Source organism: Neodiprion pinetum, chromosome 1, assembly GCF_021155775.2.
Source record: "Neodiprion pinetum isolate iyNeoPine1 chromosome 1, iyNeoPine1.2, whole genome shotgun sequence".
NCBI classification, from domain to species: Eukaryota; Metazoa; Arthropoda; class Insecta; order Hymenoptera; family Diprionidae; genus Neodiprion; species Neodiprion pinetum.
In genome coordinates this window covers 16562339-16584805 of record NC_060232.1, presented here as the reverse complement: position 1 = coordinate 16584805, position 22467 = coordinate 16562339, and the positions used below count along the sequence as shown (strand labels likewise).

Below are 22467 nucleotides of genomic sequence, written 5' to 3'. Positions count from 1 at the left end.
TAGTTTTTTGGATGAGTTCCTGTTGAAGAACTCGATTGAGGATTTGCTTCCCCTATTTCTATATTTTTCTTACGCCAATTATAAGAGTTTGAATTCGAGCTTTGCATCGGTTTTCCACTAATTTTTTTAATTAGGAAACAATGATTGGCGTCGTGGCCTGTTTTTTTACAAAATATACAAGTCAAGCCGGTTTGATTCGTCATGACCGCGTTCTTATTTATACGCTTGTTTTGCTGGTTTTGAAAAGAACCTTGATTTCTTTGTTTAAAATTACTATTATTATCTTTATTTTTATAATTTTGAGGTTTTGACTCCTCCGAGCGTTCAAAACTTCGCCTTTCTGAGGTGTTTTCGTGCACCTCAATCCGACGAAGCTTGTTCAGCCCAAAATACTGTTTCCTCATTGCCTCCACCTCAAGGGCTTTGGCCGTTGCCTCCCGCAGAGAAGTGAGGCCCGATGTTCCAACGGCCATTTTAATTTCTGGATCACTAATTGCGTTTAGAAAGGCTTGAGTCGCTAATAAATTACGAGACGGCTCGTGATCTGGCAATGCTACACGTGAAAGCCGTTCTATATCCTGGCTAAGAGACGCGAGGTCTTCGTCTCGTCCTTGTCTCCTAGTCTGTAATTGAGCCGTGTACAGTTTCGTCAAGTGGTCATTTCCGTATCTTAACTTTAGTGCAGAACTAAGTTTTTCGTAATCGGAAATTTCTTCTTCAGACAATGCTGTTAAAACATTCAGAGCCGGCGTCCGAAGACAAGAAGCAAGGCTGTGGGCCCTCATGGCGGAGTCCCACTGATTATGTTTAGCAATTGTATTAAATTGACGTTCATACTCCGCCCATGGAATCTTTCCATCAAAAATTGGCGGTTTCAAAGGACAAAAAGGTTTCTCATTAATCTGAGAAGTAACCCCAGGAAGTCTCAAATTATTCAATTGACTCAAATTAGAGTATTGAGGCCGAACCTGAGACAGAGGCTCGGAAAAATCAACCTCATTGTTTACTCTATTTCTACAAACTGGGGATTCAACTACTCCCCTAGTAAAAGGCACAGACCTTGAATCTCGAACATCCTGGATTCGTCCTGGATGTCGGATCTCTTGAACAACGGGAACAGGAACAGGCGAGGGAACAGGAGAGGGAACAGGAGTAGCGACTCTAGAACTCTGTGGTGTAACAGCCGGTCCTCCAGTACCACTCATTTGATGAACGGATTGAAGGGCCGCCACAGTCGTCCGAAGAAGATCCTGAAGATTAGTTTCTCAACACTCTCGAGCCTCCCCAGTCGTCCGAAGAAGGTCCTGAAGATTAGCTTCTGAACGCTCTTGAGCCTCCTCTTCTCGCCTCCGTTGTTCCTGTTGCTCTTGAAGCAGCTGGATTAGTTGTTGCTGTTGTTGAGCAGCAACTTCTTGTTGTTGTCTTGCCGCTTCTTGTTGTTGTCTTGCCGCTTCTTGTTGTTGTCTCATAATCTCTAGTAGGTCGATTTGTGAGACTGAGACCATCGTAGGGACAGGTAAAGAGTCCACTGAAGGTGCACAAATTGTCTCGGGAACCCGCGGATTTTCGGTGATGGAATGTTCTTCTCCGCCACTTTCCCGACGACGAGAGCGCGTCAAACGACTGCTACTCATTGTTTATTACACGCACTGAATCGACTTAATTAACAAGAACTCAAGATCCCGCTTCTGACACCAAATGTAACGTTTTAGGGCGTTACGTTAATAAATATGGATCCGCGAGTTTACTTATTAAGTCGAAGAAATCAAGAGCGTGAATAACAAGCCAAAATCAAAGGCGAAATTAAAATGTTGTGAAAAGCTTTTAATGCGTAATACGTGTTTCTTGTTTAAAGTCTGAAACAAGACTGTTTTTACAATAATGTTGGTTGGCGCAGCAACCTTATTCTTTTTAAAGACATAAGAGGTTTATAAACGTCTTTTATCTATGCTGACTACTAGATCATTAAAGAGGGGGCAAAAGGGTGATTTCACCCTTTGTAACAATATGTATATATATATATATATACGTATATATATATATACATATATATGTATATATGTATTTATATATATTTATATTACACATTAATATGATAGAATGCAAATGAAGGTAATTGAGGTAAATAATGTAATAAAATAAAAAATGATTGTGAATGGAAAAAATTATAAAAAAATGAAATGAAATAAAAAAGAAGCGAATAATTAAAAATATTCAGGATTTTTCTCATAATTATACATAATTTTAAAAAATTGAAATATTGTGGAAAAAAATTTTTTTTCTTAATTTCCTTCTTTTTAAAAGTAAATTGAAAATTATAATATACATATATATATAATGTTCCTTTTTTAACACTGTCGAAGCTGCGATGAGTTTCTCTGTAAATGGAGTTTATTGTTTCGTATACTATTACATTACATTACTTTTCGTTACATTACGTACTTATATTCTATGTTTAATAAAAATAATATTACCTGTAAATGGAGAAACGACATTTACAGCTTATTTTTCTCTCGTTCTGACGTTTCCACGTGCGATTCGGCTGATAATAGCTTATGTACTAATCTGTCATAATGCCCTCGGCATTCTATTGTTTCTATTCGCTCATATTTACACGTATGTACTATTGACCGTGAAACTGCCAAAGGCGCTTATTGTTGTGCGGTGAAATTTCAAATTTGGGAGTGAGGAAGAAATATGATGAGGTGAATATAGGCCTCGTCATATTTGTTTACATCTCCCCCCCCGAAGAAAAGAAACCAGTGAGGAGACACTGGTCTTCTTGAATAACCTTTGGGACCGGTACAAGCTTTGTAATGTGAAATAATGACTCTGACTTATTTCGATCTGTATGTATTTTATAAATTGAGTTTGAAATTTTTTCTATAATTTTGTATGGTCCGATTTTCAGTTCATCTAATTTTTTCCTATATAGTCTATGGCTATTTTCAACGTAAACTAGGTCTTCAATATTAAATTCATGATATTTTCTATTTTTGTCTAATTGCTTTTTATTATATTCATGTGATTTCTTTGTATTCTCTAGAGCACGTTTTCTATCTTCATGCAAATCGTTTTCTGTTTTTTCTTGTTTTAGCTCTTCTGGTAAGATTGTACTGCTTTTTCCTTCCAATAAGTATCTAGGAGAGAATCCTGTTACAGTATGTTCTGTATCATTGTACTTTTCTATGCACTCATGTGCTACAGTTGTCCACGCAGTTTTTGATTTTTTCTGGTTTATCTTACATCTAATTTTATTAACTAGCGTTTGGTTCAGTCTTTCATTGAGTCCGTTTGAAAACGGTGCGTTTACTGCTGTAAAAGTCAAGGTTATATCTTCCTTATTCAAAAATTCTTTGAACTCTTTGGAATTTATCCCTGGATATTGATCGGATAGGATCATATTTATTTTATTATTTGGCAAGACTGTCTGTATCAATTTTATAAAATCAGTTGCATTCTGAGTTTTTGAGGTCAAAATAGTAGCATATCTTGTGAAATGATCAACGAGCAAGTGTAAATACTTTTTTGTTGACCGTGAACCTCCGAATCCGCCAATTGTATCTATAGACACTATTTCATAGGGGTAAGTCGCAGGACCTAATTGGGACATTAATCCAATTTTGTGCTTTCCTCTTGATTTATTTTTGATGCAAACTTCACAGTTTTCGCAAATTGTTTTAATATTTTGGTTCAGATTTTTTGCTATGTAAAATGGTTTTATCTTATTTTGTATTTGTTTCATTCCTAAATGACAATAGAAGAGGTGTACTTTTTGTATAAGTTCTTTACTGAAATCTTCTGAGAGTAGAATTTTTTCACTTGTTCCTATTCTTTTATAATACGTGTTATTCTTGTATAGTAACTAGTCTTTACCGTTTTGGATGTCTTTATTGTTTTCTTGATCGTTCTGAATGTCTTCTATTTTCATGAAATTAACGGTTTTTAAAATTTCTTCTTCATTATCATTAGGTTCTAGTACTGGGTTTCTGCTGAGGCAGTCTGCTTCTAAATTGTCCTTTCCTGGAGTGTATTTTATTTCGAAATCGTATTGAGATAGATAATGCATTAAGTCACCTAATTCCTCATCTGTCCTAGACCTAATATTCATATTTTCTAAAGGTTTATGATCCGAGAAAACCGTAAATGATTTTCCTATAAGCCAGTGCTGCCAGAATTTTATTGCCTCTTTTATTGCTAAACATTCTATATAGATAGCTTTCTTCCTTTTTTGGGACACATTTAATTTTTTTGAAAAATATGCGACTGGTTTATCTTCTTTGTTTAATTGTGTTTGTTTTAGTACAGCCCCAATGCCTTGTAAGCTTGCGTCCGTGTGGATATATATTGGCAGATGTGGATCGAAAATTGTTAAAATCGGTTGAGAGCAAAGTAGAGATTTCATGCTTTCGAAAGCTTTTTGGCATTGTTCGGACCAAATAAAGTTTTGCCCTTTTCTTAGTAAGTTATGTAGCGGATCCAAGGTAACCGAAACGTTTGGTATATATTTTCCGTAAAAATTCACTTTTCCTAGAAATTGTCGAACATTTTTTTTTGTTTTTGGCGTTGGAAATTTTTTTATTGAGATTAGATTGTCATTGAGTGGACTAATCGAGTTGTATCTTATTTCGTGGCCTAAATATTTAACTGAGTCTGATGCGAAGGTACATTTTGAAAGTTTTAGTCTGAATCCTTCTTTCATAATTGACTCTAATAGCTGTGATAAGTGGTCAATATGTTCATCAAAAGTTTTTGAAAATACTAGAATGTCATCTATATAATTTACGCTGAAGTTCGAGAGCTTGTGCTTTCTTATTATATTACTTAATATTCTCTGGAAAATCGCTGGTGATGTTTTTAAACCAAAGGGTAGGCAGGTCCATTGGAAATGGCCTTCTTGAGTTACGAATGCGGTTTTTCGTCTGTCTTCAATTTTTAGGGGAATTGACCAGAAAGCTGAATTTATATCTAAGGACGAAAAATATTTACAATCTCGTGTCTTAACTATCAGATCTTCAATTAATGGAAAAGGCTGTGCCTGAGGAATGACTATCTTGTTTAATTCCCGGAAATCTATGCATAGTCTAGCTTTCTTTCCTTTATCTTTTTTATAAGCTAATGTCACTGGTGCAGCGAATGGGCTATAAGATTCTTCAATTAAATTTTTTTCTAATAATTTTGTTATTTGGTGTTCTATTTCTTTTTTATCCTCCATAGTGCATCTGTACGGTCTTTTGTAACAATATTTATCAACTAATAAATCAATACGAGCTTCATAATCCGTTACAGTGCCTATGTCGTATTTATCTCTAGCAAAAATCGATTTATATTTATCGATTAGTTTGTCAATTTCGGATTGTTGTTGCATTTCCAAGTGGTTTATTACTATGTTAAATTCTGACGTATTTAAATGTTCATTGAAATTCAATTGGTAATTTTTTGTTTTGTTTTCAATATATTCTTTATTCGTATTTTGTATGTTAGGTTTGTTTTTAAGTCTATTTTCAGGAATGGCCTGGATTTTTTGTGTAATTTCTAAATTTTCGTTTTGTCTTAATTGGAAATTTTTTATGCAGTCTAGTCCGATTAAAAAATCGTGTTCAAAATGTTCGTTATCTATCATGAAAACATCAATTTCTTTTTCGATATCAAAAATTTTCGCTTTTAGAGTTATCATGCCGTTTGCTTTTCTTACAACATTAATCGTTTTTAAATGTGCGTTATGTGAGTTATGAAGTTTCTTTTGTTTTAAATGTAACAGCTTTGAATTAATTAAAGAAACGTTCGAGCCGGAATCGTAAATTCCTTGGATTTGTAACGCATTATTTAGCAATACTTTGATTTTGATTAATGGTGGCACTATAAGTTTTTTGGATCTTTGGTATTTAATTCTATTTCTAACCCAGAGTTATTTACATGCCTTATGTATTCTTTGTTTTGTTGATCGTCGGCTTTGTTCCTGAACCAGCATAAAGATTCTGGGTGGTAGCGATTGCTCTTATTTTTTTTCTCGCAAATCGAACATGGTTTATGGTCACTATTTTTCGCTTTACTTTTGTTTTCAATATAAGTAGTAGTTGTAGTACTCTTTTTTTCTGAATTTTTTTTATTCACCAGGTGCTCTAGTCCTCTGATCTCCTTGAATATATCTTCAGTCTGATTTAACTTTTCTCTATCTATACTATCGGATACAAAATTTGGTAACCCTACAGCAATAAGATCAATTAAGGTGGGCGTATCTATTGACTTGTTTGTTTCTGATAGAAGTCTTTCTTTCTTTAAAGCATATTCTAATAGCGAACCCTTAATGTATTTGTAAGATATTGCATATCTAATCCCAGTCCACCCTTTATTGGCGTAAGTTTCACAGAAATTTTGTTTCCATGTTCTCCACTCTGAATCTAATGTATATTTTATCAGCATTGACCCATACCAGTCGATGCATGAATCTTCTAGAAAAAGTCTAAAGATCTCGATTTTTTCGATATCTCTTTCTACACCTAATCGAGAACATTCATTTTCAAAAATATCCATCCACTGGGGCACATTTGAATTTTTGCCTGTCAATTTCTCTATTACAAATTTTTCAGATACCTTTCTTAAGTTACGGATTCCATAATCTTGGGGCTTATCTTCAGTTTTCTTTTCGGTAAATTTTTCCAAAATTCTTGATAATGTCTCTTCTGTGATGTTTGGTGTGGGTGTAGTGTCTTGCGCTGTTGACATTTCTTCAAGTAAGTAGTCGTTGCATATTATGTTCCCATCTTCATCCTTATACTGTTGTAGTATATCTCCGGCCAAACTAATCCATACTTTTCTCGCTTGTCCTCTTTTTTGTAGTGTAGCTTTTATTTTCTGATAACCCGCCGTAGTTGTAAGTTTCGCATGATATCTCATCGGTTGAAGCTGGTCCGGGAGTATAAAACAGCGATCGTCGGGTGTGGTTATTGAGGTTATAGCGATTATGTTTGTTTTCGGATCTTCCGTCGAAGACTTGACCGTAAATTCAAATTTCAGTTTTTCCATTCTGTATTTCTTTTTTTTTTTTTTTTTTAAGCAAAAATGTCGTTTTATAATGTTCCTTTTTTAACACTGTCGAAGCTGCGATGAGTTTCTCTGTAAATGGAGTTTATTGTTTCGTATACTATAACATTACATTACTTTTCTTTACATTACGTACTTATATTCTATGTTTAATAAAAATAATATTACCTGTAAATGAGGAAACGACATTTACAGCTTATTTTTCTCTCGTTCTGACGTTTCCACGTGCGATTCGGCTGATAATAGCTTATGTACTAATCTGTCATGATGCCCTCGGCATTCTATTGTTTCTATTCGCTCATATTTACACGTATGTACTATTGACCGTGAAACTGCCAAAGGCGCTTATTGTTGTGCAGTGAAATTTCAAATTTGGGAGTGAGGGAGAAATATGATGAGGTGAATATAGGCCTCGTCAAATTTGTTTACATATACATTCATATATACATATATATGTATATATATATATATATATATGTATATATATATATATATATATTTATTTACATGTCTTTATATCATACATCCATATAATAGAATATAAATGAAGGTAATTCAGGTAAATTATGTGATAAACTAAAAAATAATCATAAATGAGAAAAATTATAGAAAAATAAAATAGAATGAAAAATGAGCGGATAATTAGAAATATTTAGGATTTTCCAAATGATTATACATAATTTTAAAAAATTGAAATAATGTAAGAAAAATTTTCTTTATTCAATTTCCCTCTTTCTGAGCGTAAATTAAAAATTATAATATGCATATGTATATATTTATATAAATATATATATATATATGTATATATATATATATATATATATATATACATATATACGTATATATATATTTATATATATTTATATTATACATTAATATGATAGAATATCAATGAAGGTCATTGAGGTAAATAATGTGATAAAATAAAAAATGATTGTGAATGGAAAAAATTATAAACAAATGAAGTAAAATAAAATGTAAGCGAATAATTGAAAATATTTAGGATTTTTCTTATAATTGGACATAATTTTGAAAAATTGAAATATTATAAGAAAAATTTTTTTTTTCAATTTCCCTCTTTTTGAAAGTAAATTGAAAATTATAATAAACATATATATATTCATGTATACATATATATATATGTATATATATGTATATATATATATATATATATATATATACATACATATATATACATATATACATATATTTTTTTACATACATTCATAATATACATCCATATGATGAAATATAAATGAAGGTAATTAAGGTAAATAATGTAATAAAATAAAAAATGATTATGAATGAGAGAAATTATGAAAAAATAAAATAGAATAAAAAATAAGCGGATAATTAGAAATAATAAGGATTTCCCTAATAATTATGCATAATTTTAAAAAATTGAAATTATGTGAAGAAAAAATTTTTTTTTTCAATTTCCCCCTTTTTAAAAGTAAATTGAAAATTATAATATACATATATATTTATATATATATATATGTATATAGATATACAGGGTGTCCCTAAATTGCCTCCCACGGACTAGCCAGCATGATACCTCGTTAAAATCGAACCGAGAATTTCTTTTCCGGAAGCTCGTCCGACGCATAGTTTTTGAAATATAAGCGATAGCGCTAGGCCAATCAGAGTGCACCATTTCGTCTAGATTTGCCGCCACGGAAATTGCTGTTTTGTTCGACTGGGTGAATTATTATTATTCGTTTACGAATTAAATATCGGCACCTCCCCTCTCTCGCTGCTGTACCCCTTCTCGGGCGCTGACATCGGTATTGTTGCCGCGGTACACGCTGCCGGCCGCACATCCATGGGCGCACACTTGTGTGTGTAAACAGAAGCGCATCCTCAAGCATAAGGGGTACAGCAGCGAGAGAGGGGAGGTGCCAATATTTAATTCTTAAACGAATAATAATTCACCCAGACGAACAAAACAGCAATTTCCGTGGCGGCAAATCTAGATGATATGGTGCACTCTGATTGGCCCAGCGCTATCGCTTATAATTCAAAAGCTATGCATCGGACGAGCTTCCGGAAAAGAAATTCTCGGTTGGATTTTAACGAGGTATCGTGCTGGCTAGTCCGTGGGAGGCAATTCAGGGACACCCTGTATATATGTATATTTATTTACATATATTTATATTATGCATCCATATAATGGAATATAATTGAAGGTAATTAAGGTAAATCATGTCATAAAAAATGAAATGATTATAAATGAAAGAAATTATGGAAAAATGAAATAGAATAAAAAATAAGCGGATGATTAGGAATATTTGGGATTTTCCCAATAATTATACATAATTTTGAAAAATTGAAATAATGTGAGAAAGATTTTTTTTTTCATTTTCCCTCTTCCTGAAAGTAAATTGGAAATAACAATATACATATATATATTTCTGCATATATATATATATATATACATACATACATACATATACATATATATATATATATATATATATATATATATATATATATATATATATATATACATACATACATATATATATATATATATGTGTGTATATATATATATATACATATACATGTATATATATATTCATATATATTTATATTATACATAAATATAATAGAATATAAATGGAGGTAATTGAGGTAACCAATGTAATAAAATAAAAAATGGTTGTGGATGGAAAAAATTATGAAAAAATAAAATAAAATAAAAAATAAGCGATTAATTAAAAATATTGAGGATTTTTCTAATAATTATACATAATTTTAAAAAATTAAAATATTGAGGAAAAATTTTTTTTTTTTAATTTCCCTTTTTTCAAAAGTAAATTGAAAATTATAATATACATATATATATTTATATATACATATATATTAGGGTGGGCCAAAAAAAATGAGTATTTTTTTTTTTTACTTTATACTCTGAAAATCGGTTGCTAGATACCTCTAAAGAATTCTCACCAAATATGAGCTCTCAATTTTGAGAACAAGGTCCTCCGCTTTACAATTTTGCATTTTTTCCTGAGTATTAGAAACAAAAATTCATATCTCTTTGACAACTGTTCGTTAAAGAATATCTCTCCTCATCTTCTTGTAGGAAATCGAACGCACTACAAAAAAGGTCTCTTACAATTTTTTCGTAAACCTTACCGTTTAAAAGATATCAAAGCTCAAAGTTTGATTATTTTAAGAGAAATTTCTGTTTTGCTTATGAATTTTTTAACTCGCTTACAAAAAATTTTGATAAATTGCACAACTTATAGTTTTGTAGGAAATTAACTGCTTTACAAAAATGGTGTCTTATGATTTGTCGATTAAGTTAAGCGTTTAAAAGGTATTCATCGTCAAACTTCAATGCATACTAATTTTAACAGTTTTTGATGAATAATTCGAAAAATTTCAATTTAATTTATAAGTTTCATGAAAATTTATTCCAATGTCAGTTCCTAAGAAAAAAGAAATGTTTCAAACTATTTTTCTTTAATTTTTTCAGTTCTACATATTAAATATTTTTCAATTTTTAATTTTTAATATATATTTTTATACTATTTTTCTCTTTATATATATGTCTATATATACATATAAATAAAATATATAAAATATATTATATTATGAAATATATGAAATATATATATAGACATATATATATATATATATATACATATATACATATATTTTTTTACATACAATTATAATATACATCCATATAATGTAATATAAATGAAGGTAATTAAGGTGAATGATGTAATAAAATCAAAAATAATTATGAATGAAAGAAATTATGAAAAAATGAAATAGAATAAAAAATAAGCGGATAATTAGAAATACTTAGGAATTTTCTAATGATTATGCATAGTATTAAAAAATTTGAATAATGTGAGGAAATTTTTTTTTTTTCAATTTTCCTCTTTTAAAAAGTAAATTGAAAATTATAATGTACATATATATATTTATGCATATATATATGAATATATATATATATATATATATATATATATATATATATATATATATATATATATTATACAATAATATAATAGAATATAAATGAAGGTAACTGAAGTAAATAATGTAATAAAATAAAAAATGATTGTGAATGGAAAAAATTATAAAAAAATTAAATAAAATAAAAAATAAGCGAATAATTGAAAATATTCAGGATTTTTCTAATAATTATACATAATTTCAAAAAATTGAAATATTGTAGAAAAAAATTTTTTTCTTCAATTTCCCTCTTTTTAAAAGTGAATTAAAAATTATAATATACATATATATATTCATATATACATATATATGTATATATAAATATATGTATATATATATATATATATATATATATATGGGCTATTCCGCGTCAACCGGATCAGTCATCTCTCAGATATTTTTTTAATTTGGCATGTGGATTGTGTGGGACGAGTTAGATTTTTGTGCCAAAGCGCGAATCTCATAATGCAAAATTCGATTTTTTATTAACAATAACAAATTAGACTCCCATTTTTTTCAAAAATTCATAACTTCGGCAAAAAATTAGATACAATATATTTTTTTTTTTTCAAATTACGCGGAAAGCTCCATAGAATTTAAAAAAAAATACGAAATGGTAAAAACAAGTTGTTATCAATTGTTTATTTAACAATTAATTTTTCAAAGATTTTCAAAACAGTGACTGACACGATCAAAAAATTTTTTTAAAATTCTGACATGTTCCTTGAACTGTACTACAACCTGTGAATTAATTCCAGAGGGGTGTTTTTCTTCGTTTTCGAGTAAAAAATCATTAAAGGTGTCGATGCGCATGAAATTGCGGCCCGCCGAGTCTCTACGTAATGGCGGGCGGCCGGTTGCCGTCCACCGCTACACCGCGGTGGCGTCGCAGCGTTATTTTAGAGTCATTTTCACGATGCAGGACATGATTGAAGAATCTGAAAAAAATACTGTACCTTCACAAGGCCTGCTCAAAGCGATAAGTGAAGTTTCAGGAATGTGTTTTTCACCGTTTTTTTATTACAGAGATTCAAAATAACGGTTACACACCATGAGAGTGCACATAAATGATAATAATTACATAACTTGCTACTTATTTTAAAATAAAAACACATTCTTGAAACTTCACTTATCGCTTTGAGCAGGCCTTGTGAAGGTACAGTATTTTTTTCAGATTCTTCAATCATGTCCTACATCGTGAAAATGACTCTAAAATAACGCTGCGACGCCACCGCGGGGTAGCGGTGGACGGCAACCGGCCGCCCGCCATTACGTAGAGACTCGGCGCGCCGCAATTTCATGCGCATCGACACCTTTAATGATTTTTTACTCGAAAACGAAGAAAAACACCCCTCTGGAATTAATTCACAGGTTGTAGTACAGTTCAAGGAACATGACAGAATTTCAAAAAAATTTTTTGATCGTGTCAGTCACTGTTTTAAAAATCTTTGAAAAATTAATTGTTAAATAAACAATTGATAACAACTTGTTTTTACCATTTCGTATTTTTTTTTAAATTCTATGGAGCTTTCCGCGTAATTTGAAAAAAAAAAATATATTGTATCTAATTTTTTGCCGAAGTTATGAATTTTTGAAAAAAATGGGAGTCTAATTTGTTATTGTTAATAAAAAATCGAATTTTGCATTATGAGATTCGCGCTTTGGCACAAAAATCTAACTCGTCCCACACAATCCACATGCCAAATTAAAAAAATATCTGAGAGATGACTGATCCGGTTGACGCGGAATAGCCCATATATATATATGGGCTATTCCGCGTCAACCGGATCAGTCATCTCTCAGATATTTTTTCAATTTGGCATGTGGATTGTGTAGGGGGAGTTAGATTTTTGTGCCAAAGCGCGAATCTCATAATGCAAAATTCGATTTTTTATTAACAATAACAAATTAGACTCCCATTTTTTTCAAAAATTCATAACTTTGGCAAAAAATTGAATACAATAAATTTTTTTTTTTCAAATTACGCGGAAAGCTCCATAGAATTTAAAAAAAAATGCGAAATGGTACAAAAAAGTTGTTATCAATTGTTTATTTAACAATTAATTTTTCAAAGATTTTTAAAACAGTGACTGACACGATCAAAAATTTTTTTTTAAATTCTGATATGTTCCTTGAACTTTACTCCAACCTGTGAATTAATTCCAGAGGGGTGTTTTTTTTCGTTTTTGCGTAAAAAATCATTAAAGGTGTCGATGCGCATGAAATTGCAGCGCGCCGAGTCTCTACGTAATGGCGGGCGGCCGGTTGCCGTCCACCGCTACCTCGCAGTGGCGTCGCAGCGTTATTTCAGAGTCATTTTCACAATGTAGGACATGATTGAAGAATCTGAAAAAAATACTGTACCTTCACAAGGCCTGCTCAAAGCGATAAGTGAAGTTTCAGAAATGTGTTTTTATTTCAAAATAAGTAGCAAGTTATGTAATTATTATCATTTATGTGCACTCTCATGGTGTGTTACCGTTATTTTGAATCTCTGTAATAAAAAAACGGTGGAAAACACATTCCTGAAACTTCACTTATCGCTTTGAGCAGGCCTTGTCAAGGTGCAGTATTTTTTTCAGATTCTTCAATCATGTCCTACATTGTGAAAATGACTCTAAAATAACGCTGCGACGCCACCGCGGGGTGGCGGTGGACGACAACCGGCCGCCCGCCATTACGTAGAGACTCGGCGCGCCGCAATTTCATGCGCATCGACACCTTTAATGATTTTTTACTCGGAAACGAACAAAAACACCCCTCTGTAATCAATTCACAGGTTGTAGTAAAGTTCAAGGAACATGTCAGAATTTCAAAAAAATTTTTTGATCGTGTCAGTCACTGTTTCAAGAATCTTTGAAAAATTAATTGTTAAAAAAACCATTGACAACAACTTTTTTTTACGATTTAGTATTTTTTTTAAAATTCTATAGAGCTTTCCGCGTAATTAAAAAAAAAAAAAAATATTGTATTTAATTTTTTGCCGAAGTTATGAATTTTTGAAAAAAATGGGAGTCTAATTTGTTATTGTTGATAAAAAATCGAATTTTGCATTATGAGATTTGCGCTTTGGCAAAAAAATCTAACTCCCCCTACACAATACACATGCCAAATTAAAAAAATATCTGAGAGATGACTGATCCGGTTGACGCGGAATAGCCCATATATATATATATATTTTATATGTATGAATATGTATATATATATATATATATACATACACATATATACATATATTTTTTTACATACATTTATAATATACATCCATATAATGGAATGTAAATGAAGGTAATTAAGGTAAATAATGTAATAAAATGAAAAATGATTATGAATGAGAGAAATTATGAGAAAATAAAATAGAATAAAGAATAAGCGGATAATTAGAAATATTTAGGATTTTCCTAATAATTATACATGATTTTAAAAAATTGAAATAATGTAAGGAAAAGTTTTTTTTTTTCAATTTCCCCCTTTTTAAAAGTATATTGAAAATTATAATATACATATATATATTTATATATATATATATATATGTATATATATATATATACATATTTATTCACATATATTTATATCATACATCCATATAATGGAATATAAATGAAGGTAATTAAGGTAAATCATGTAAGAAAATATAAAATGATTATGAATGAAAGAAATTATGGAAAAATGAAATAGAATAAAAAATGAGCGGATAGTTAGAAATATTTAGGATTTTCCTAATAATTATACATAATTTTGAAAAATTGAAATATTGTGAAAAAATTTTTTTTTTTTCAATTTCCCTCTTCTTGAAAGTAAATTGAAAATTATAATATACATATATATATTCATATATACATACATATATATATATATATATATATATATATATATATATATACATATATATATATATATATATATATATATATGTATATATATATATATATTTATTTACATGTCTTCATATCATACATCCATATAATCGGATATAAATGAAGGTAATTGAGGTTAATTATGTAATAAAATAAAAAAGGATGATAGATCAAAAAAATTATGAGAAAATGGGATAGAATAAAAAATAAGCGGGTAATTAGAAATATTCAGGATTTTCCTAATGATTATACATAATTTTCAAAAATAGAAATAATGTGAAGAAAAATTTTTTTTTTTTCAATTTCCCGCTTTTTAAAAGTAAATTGAAAATTATAATATACATATATATATTTATATATATTTATATGTATATATATATATATATATATATTTGTTTACATATATTTATATCGTACATCCATATAATGGAATATAAATGAAGGTAATTGAGGTAAATCATGTGATAAAATAAAAAATGATTATGAATGAAAGGAATTATGAAAAAATGAAAAAGAATAAAAAATAAGTGGATGATTAGAAATATTTAGGATTTTCCCAATAATTACACATAATTTTGAAAAATTGATATAATGTAAGAAAAATTTTTTTTTTCTCAATTTCCCTCTTTCTAAAAGTAAATTGAAAATTATAATATACATCTGTATATATATATATATATATACATATACAGTGCTCCCCCCCTAAGATATCCCTCTGTAAGATATTACTTCCCCTAATTTTACTATCATTTCCCCGCAATTCGGCTTCCCCACTATACTCAATGTTGTTCACTTGCGCATGCGCGTAAGCCGCTACTATAAGTCAGCTGTCTACATATACACCCCACCTTTTAAGAGTAGAGGGGATACCTCTCTAAGATATTTTTCCTGGAACCAGAGCCCCGAGTCTGAAATCTTAGGGGGCCAGCACTGTATCCATATATATGTATATATATTTATATATATTTACATTATACATTAATATAATAGAATATAAATGAAGGTTATTGAGGCAAATAATGTAATAAAATAAAAAATGATTGTGAATGGAAAAAATTATGAAAAAATGAAATAAAATGAAAAATAAGCGAATAATTAAGAATATTTCGGATTTTTCTGATAATTATACTTAATTTCAAAAAATTGAAATAATGTAGAAAATTTTTTTTTTTGAATTTCCCTGTTTTTGAAAGTGAATTGCAAATTATAAGGTACATATACATATATACACACACACGTATATACATATACACATATGTATGTATATATATATAAATATATTTTTATTTATATATATTTATATTATACATTCATATAATAAAATCTCAAAGAAGGTAATTAGGGTAAAAAATGGGATAAAATAAAAAATGATTATAGAAGAAAAAAATGATTGAAAAATCAAATGAAATGAAAAACATGCGGATAAATAAAAATATTAAGGATTTTCCGAATAATTATACATATTTCCAAAAAATTAAAATAATGTAAAAAAAAATTTTTTTTCTAAATTTTCCTTCTTTTAAAAGTAAATTAGAAATTTTATTATACATACATACATATACACACACACGTATACATACACATACATATATATATATACATATATACATATATATATATACATATATATATATATACATATATATATTCATTTACATATCATTATATTATACATCCATATAAAAGAATATAAATGAAGGTAATAAAGGTAAATCATGTAGTAAAATAAAAAATGATTATGGATAAAAAAAATTAAAAAAAAAATTGAATAAAATAAAAAGTAAGCTATTGATCAAAAATATTTAGGATTTTTCTAATAATTATACATAATTTTAGAAAAATTGAAATAATGTTAAAAAAAATTTTTTCCTGTGAATTTTCCTGTTTTCAAAAGTGAATTGCAAGTTATAATATACATGTATATATATATATACACACACACGTATATATATATATACATATATATGTATATATTGTAACGATTTAGGCGTTACGTTAATAAAATATGGATCCGCGAGTTTACTTATTATCAAATCAAAGGCGTGAACAAAAATATCGTGATAAATGCTTTTAATGCAATATACGTGTTTCTTGTTTAAAGTCTGAAACAAGACTGTTTTTACAATAATATCGGTTGGCGCAGCAACCTTATTCTTTTTAAAGACATAAGAGGTTTATAAACGTCTTTTATCTATGCTGACCACTAGATCATTAAAGAGGGGGCAAAACGGGTGATTTCACCCGTTGTAACACTACTCCCCCCCGAGGAAAAGAGTCGTCCCGACTCGGGAAAGATAAAATAATTATAAAAGTATTCTAGTAGTCAGTGCTCAAAGGTGAGTTGGAGCTGTGGGTCTAAAAATTTAAGAACTCCCTTTTTTACTATCTGGCATTTGCCCACAGTCTCAAGGTGAACCACAGAAAACCTTGAGCAGATAGTTGAGCGTTAAATAATCTCAAAAATTCATGTGCCATGTTTTATAAAGGTTAGTGTTATTAAGTGTTATGTGGCTTCATGAATTCAAAGTTATCCGCAACGGCCCAGATTGATGTCGGGAAGAAATTCAATCTTCTTCATGGAGGATCCCTTCGAAACAGGTTCGGATGAAAACATCGAACCGGGAACCGACAATTCCAGGACCAAATAAGACGAAAACAGACTTCTCTTCATATGAAATAAGGAAATCGTGGGGTGACTTCTTTAAAAATAGTTCACCCTAGAGTTTTGGAAGGACAAATGTGAGTGATGGTAAAACAATTCAAATTCACTAAGTGAATTTGGGAGAATACTTCAATAAAATAAATTGAATATGTATTCAAAAGAAAAGAAACGATCTTATCTGAATTATTTCTACGTCCTTCTTCAAAATAAGACCACCAGTCATCCTCAGGAATCGGGGAAGATTGGAAAGAAAAAGGCTGTGTCAAATAACCTGAAAAAGTGCTCACAAAAACTGACACTTAAGGTTAATAAAATGTGAAAATCAAGCAATCGCTCATCGACCTCGAAAAATAATCGTGGCTCCTTTCACATTAATAAACCAAAGCATATCCGACACAAAACTCGATTCCAGAGAAGAAATTTCTAGAAAGAAACAATCAAAGAAAACAAATTTCAAATTGATTAGTAACCCAGAAATAACAAATCATTATCAGACTTCCGTAGTAAGAAGAACCATGTCAAAAATTCACAATTTAATAAACGCGGGAATATTAGCCCAAACCTTTGACTTTCTTAATTTTAAAAATTTATCAGAAGAAGAATTAGAAAACGAATTCCAGAATTCGTGGAAAAAGTTTTCTTGTGGGTTTTTCGATTTTCGAATCGAAGGAGGAAAAATTGGTCTTCTGTGCACGTCATGCTGCACCCGCAGGTAAATGAGAAAAACAAACACAAGAAACAACCCCTTATTTAAATAGAAATTTAAATTGAATTTTTTTTTTTTTTTAATGTGAAAATTCCAGTCCTGAACATCCGCGAGGTGAAGTTGACCTCCACGTAACCTTTCTGAAGGACAATACTTCCTGCATCGTTTGCAAAGATAGTCTTATCCTCATTGAAAAACCGACGGAAGGTTGCTCCGAATGTGGAGCCGTAAAAATTGAATTGAAAACAAATATTAAAACCGCATACCACTTCCAAATTATTTAGTTTTTTTTTTTTTTTAAACTCTTCAAATATTCTTGAAAATACAAATAAAATAAAATTAAATTGAAAGGTTTAACTTTATCTGTGTGTCATTGCAAAACAAAAACTAGAATAAACTTGGTCGGCTGTGGATTCTGCATTGATAACCAAAACAGGAGCCGATAAAGAAGAAAAGGTTTGTTTTACTAGCCAATCTTCATGAACCTCATGGATAGTTCTGAGTAGCTCTAAAGAAATACTCGATTCTTCCTCACGAGAACGGGAACTAACACGAGCAAAAGAAGTTTCTGGGGAAAATCGCAAATAAACAATCAAATCTACTCTGAGCTCAGACGAGCGAATGAGAAAATCAAAATTTTTTGTCAATAAATGAGATTCGAAGTCGCGAAAATTACCTAACCTTCGACGAGCTTCTACAAAACAATTGTTACTGAATATCGATCTTTCCATCACCTTTACAGGCAATGAAGTCGTCTGCAGATGTCCATCTAACATAACCATTTGAGCGAAATGCTGAAAATAATAGCAATAACGATCTGGGTTCTGATACATCAAATCTAAAAGATTAATTCCAGCTACATTTCGATATTCTTCAAGAGGTTTTAAAAGTGTACAGACCTGGCGATCTGCTAAAAACCTCTTGGTGAAAGTTGTTTTTCCGCATCCGATATTTCCTTCTATAATAATCGTAAGCGGTCGAGTTTTACTCAAATGAATTCCGAAAGGTAAATTCTTCTTCCAATCGATAACCGACTGTAAAGAAAGCCAAATCGATCACAGTCGTCAAGGGTGTTCGTTTGAAGATCTAACCTCGAAGGATGTCCCTGGTCTTGGAGAAATTGTTCCAGGTTTATCCTCTTCAAAAGGAGCAAGACGATCCAAGTGAACCACTTTCTGACGCGAATGAGGAGATCTTCGGATTCTATAAACAACATCATTTATCCGGTTAACCACTAAGTAAGGGCCTTCCCAATTTCTTTGTAGCTTTGGACATCGTCCTTTCTGTCTTCGAGGTTGAAAAAGCCAAACAGAATCTCCAGGATTAAATTTTAAATCTCTGGCTCGAATATCATAGCGAGTTTTTAATTTATCTGAAGCCATAGAAATTCTATTCCTAGCAAAGTGATGAATTTCTTCTAAACGTTGTTGTAATAAAAAGGCATAATCTGTTTGATGCTGTCTTTGCACAGGAACATGGCCTTTCTCTAAATCTGACGGAAGTCGAAGATTTCTTCCAGTAAGCATGAGGGCTGGCGTCTGCTTCGTCGTCTCATGAATCGCAGATCTGTAAGATAAGAGGAAGAAAGGGATCCAGGAGTCCCAGTCTCTCTGATTCTGCTCTACGAAGGACGACAAATACTGTAACAAAGTCTGATCCAGACGCTCTATCATGCCATCAGATTGCGGATGCAAAGGAGTCGTACGAGTTTTTCTAACTCCTAAAATCTGAGTAACCTCTTTCATTAAAGTTGACTCAAAATTTCGGCCTGGATCAGTATGAAGTTCTAGAGGAACTCCGTGTCTACATATAAATTCTTTAACGAATGCCTGTGCTACAGTAGAGGCTTCTTGATCAGCGAGAGGAACCACTTCAGGCCATTTAGTAAAATAATCAGCAATAACCAAAGCATATTTATTTCCAGAATGGGTTATCGGAAGAGGTCCGAGAATGTCCATCGCTATTCTTTCAAATGAAGCTTCCACGTTGTAAATTTGAAGAGAGCTTTGTCCCTTCGCTCGAGGTCCTTTCTTTGCCGTGCAGATTCGACATCTTCGACACCAATCTTCAACGTCCATCCGGCAACGGGGCCAAAAGTAGAAGTTGCGAATTCTGCCTAGAGTTTTATTTGAAGCGAAATGTCCGCCTGCAGGAGAATCATGATAAAGAGCAAGAATCTCTGGAACTCGTGACCTGGGAACCAAAAGTTGCCACCTGATTTCTTTCAAGTCTGCAGATTCCCATTTTCAGTATAAAATTCCATCAATTAAAAGAATAGAGTCCCATTGAGCCAAATAAATTTTCAAATCTGGCTCGGCTAAGGATATATCCTGCCAGTCTGGGCGAATTTCTGCTTCTTTCCAAGACTTCACTTGATTCAAAGTGTCGTCCTCTTGTTGCGATCTTCTCCATTCCTCCTGGTTATTTTCAAAAGAAATCTTCTGTATTATAAGAGAGGGGTCACGATTTTTTTTTTAATCGTGCACACTGTTTACACTCTGGCATTTCGTCGCAGGGTCTTCGAGAGAGAGCATCGGCGTTTCCATGATGAATTCCTGCTCGATGACGAATATCAAAATCGTACTGACCGAGCCTTTCTAACCATCTAGCTACCTGACCTTCGGGAGATTTAAACGAAAGTAGCCATCTGAGAGAAGCATGATCTGTACGTATCAAAAATCTCCTACCATACAAATAATGGTGAAAATGTACTACGGTCTTAACAACAGCTAAAAGCTCTCTACGAGTGACACAATAATTCCTCTCGGTTTTACTCAAAACTCTGCTGAAATAGCTTATCACTCTCTCTTGACCTCCCTGAATTTGTGACAGAACCCCGCCTATTCCTGAAAGAGATGCATCCGTATCTAAAATAAAAGGAATTTCGACCTCTGGATAAGCTAAAATCGGCGAAGAAATAAGATTTTCCTTTAATCTCTTGAAAGCCTCTTCGCATTCCGGGGTCCAGTCAAAAAGAATCCTGATTCCGGTCAAGTGATGGAGAGGTTTAGCTATACTAGCGAAACCTTTTACAAATCTTCTGTAATACGTACAAAGACCTAAAAAGCTTTGAATTTGTTCTTTATTCTTAGGTGTCGGCCAAGAAGAAACCTTCTCTATTTTGGATGGGTCGGTCTTCACACCTTGTGCTGAAACGATATGTCCGAGGAAGCCTACTTCTTTCTGGAACAGATGGCATTTCTTCGGGCTCATTTTCAGACCTGCTTGCTTCAACCTAGCGAAAACTTGTCTGAGATTTATAACTTCTTCTTCAAAGTTCTTGCCAAAAACGATTATATCGTCTAAATAAACGAGGCATATTTTGCCAGTGAGCCCATGGAGAACAGCCTCCATCATCCGTTCAAAGGTAGCCGGGGCATTACTCAAACCAAACGGCATAACCTTGAACTGCCATAATCCTCCTAAACCCGTAACAAAAGCTGTTTTTTCTTCATCTAGAGGATCCATTTCGACCTGCCAGTATCCGCTCTGAAGATCTATGGTGCTGAACCAAGTTGCACCAGCTATGAGGTCGAGTGTCTCGTCGATTCTGGGTAGAGGGTAAGAATCTTTCTTCGTTATATCGTTCAGCTTCCTGTAGTCGATACAAAATCGTTTGGATCCGTCCTTTTTGTTAACAAGGACGGTTGGTGAGGCCCAGGGACTAGACGATGGTTCAATCACATCGTTCTTTAGCATGTCTTCCACAAGCTTCTTCACCTCTTCTCGGGCGTTAAGAGCAAGTCTTCGAGGAGCTTGTTTCATTGGTGAACTCTCTCCGACGTCGATCTTGTGCTTGACAGAAGTACATCGGCCCTTATCACCACTATCTTTGGCGAAAGAATCTATAAACTCCAGCAAAAGAGATTTAAACGATTCTACCTGAGCTGAATTTAACGAAATCGAAGATTTCTCAACAAGGCTCTGTAAATGTAAAGGAAAATGTTGTTGCAAATCTTCCTCCGAAAGTTCTATTTCTCGAATTCTAGGAGGAGTCCAGTAAATTTCATTTCTATTCGTACAGAGAGTTATTTCGCGATTGTTTGAAACTAGTGAATTTCTCTTAGTCGAGATAACACAGTTATGAGCTGTAAGAAGTCTATTCCCAAAATACCTTCATCCTCTATATCTGCTATAAAAACCTTATGTGGAGAGTCGATACACCCAAAATGGTTAATTTGGACAGTAACCTGTCTCAAAACCGGGGTCGTCTCTCCAGTGGC

The 22467-nt window shown here is 31.7% G+C and overlaps 2 protein-coding genes across 2 annotated transcripts; both read right to left on the bottom strand.

Moving 5' to 3' along the window:
• Window positions 1-1265: 1265 nt before the first annotated feature.
• On the bottom strand, window positions 1266-1634 carry LOC124224740 (TOX high mobility group box family member 3-like). Its single transcript, XM_046636941.1, has one exon. The coding sequence runs from the start codon at window positions 1632-1634 to the stop codon at window positions 1266-1268; it is 369 nt and encodes a 122-aa protein (XP_046492897.1).
• Window positions 1635-5859: 4225 nt separating this feature from the next.
• Window positions 5860-7026, bottom strand: LOC138191379 (uncharacterized). Its single transcript, XM_069138125.1, has one exon. The coding sequence runs from the start codon at window positions 7024-7026 to the stop codon at window positions 5860-5862; it is 1167 nt and encodes a 388-aa protein (XP_068994226.1).
• Window positions 7027-22467: the final 15441 nt, after the last annotated feature.

Bases quoted from the DNA above. Each gene is read 5' to 3' on its own strand.
- LOC124224740 (XM_046636941.1), bottom strand. From the start codon at position 1,634: ATGAGTAGCAGTCGTTTGACGCGCTCTCGTCGTCGGGAAAGTGGCGGA.
- LOC138191379 (XM_069138125.1), bottom strand. From the start codon at position 7,026: ATGGAAAAACTGAAATTTGAATTTACGGTCAAGTCTTCGACGGAAGAT.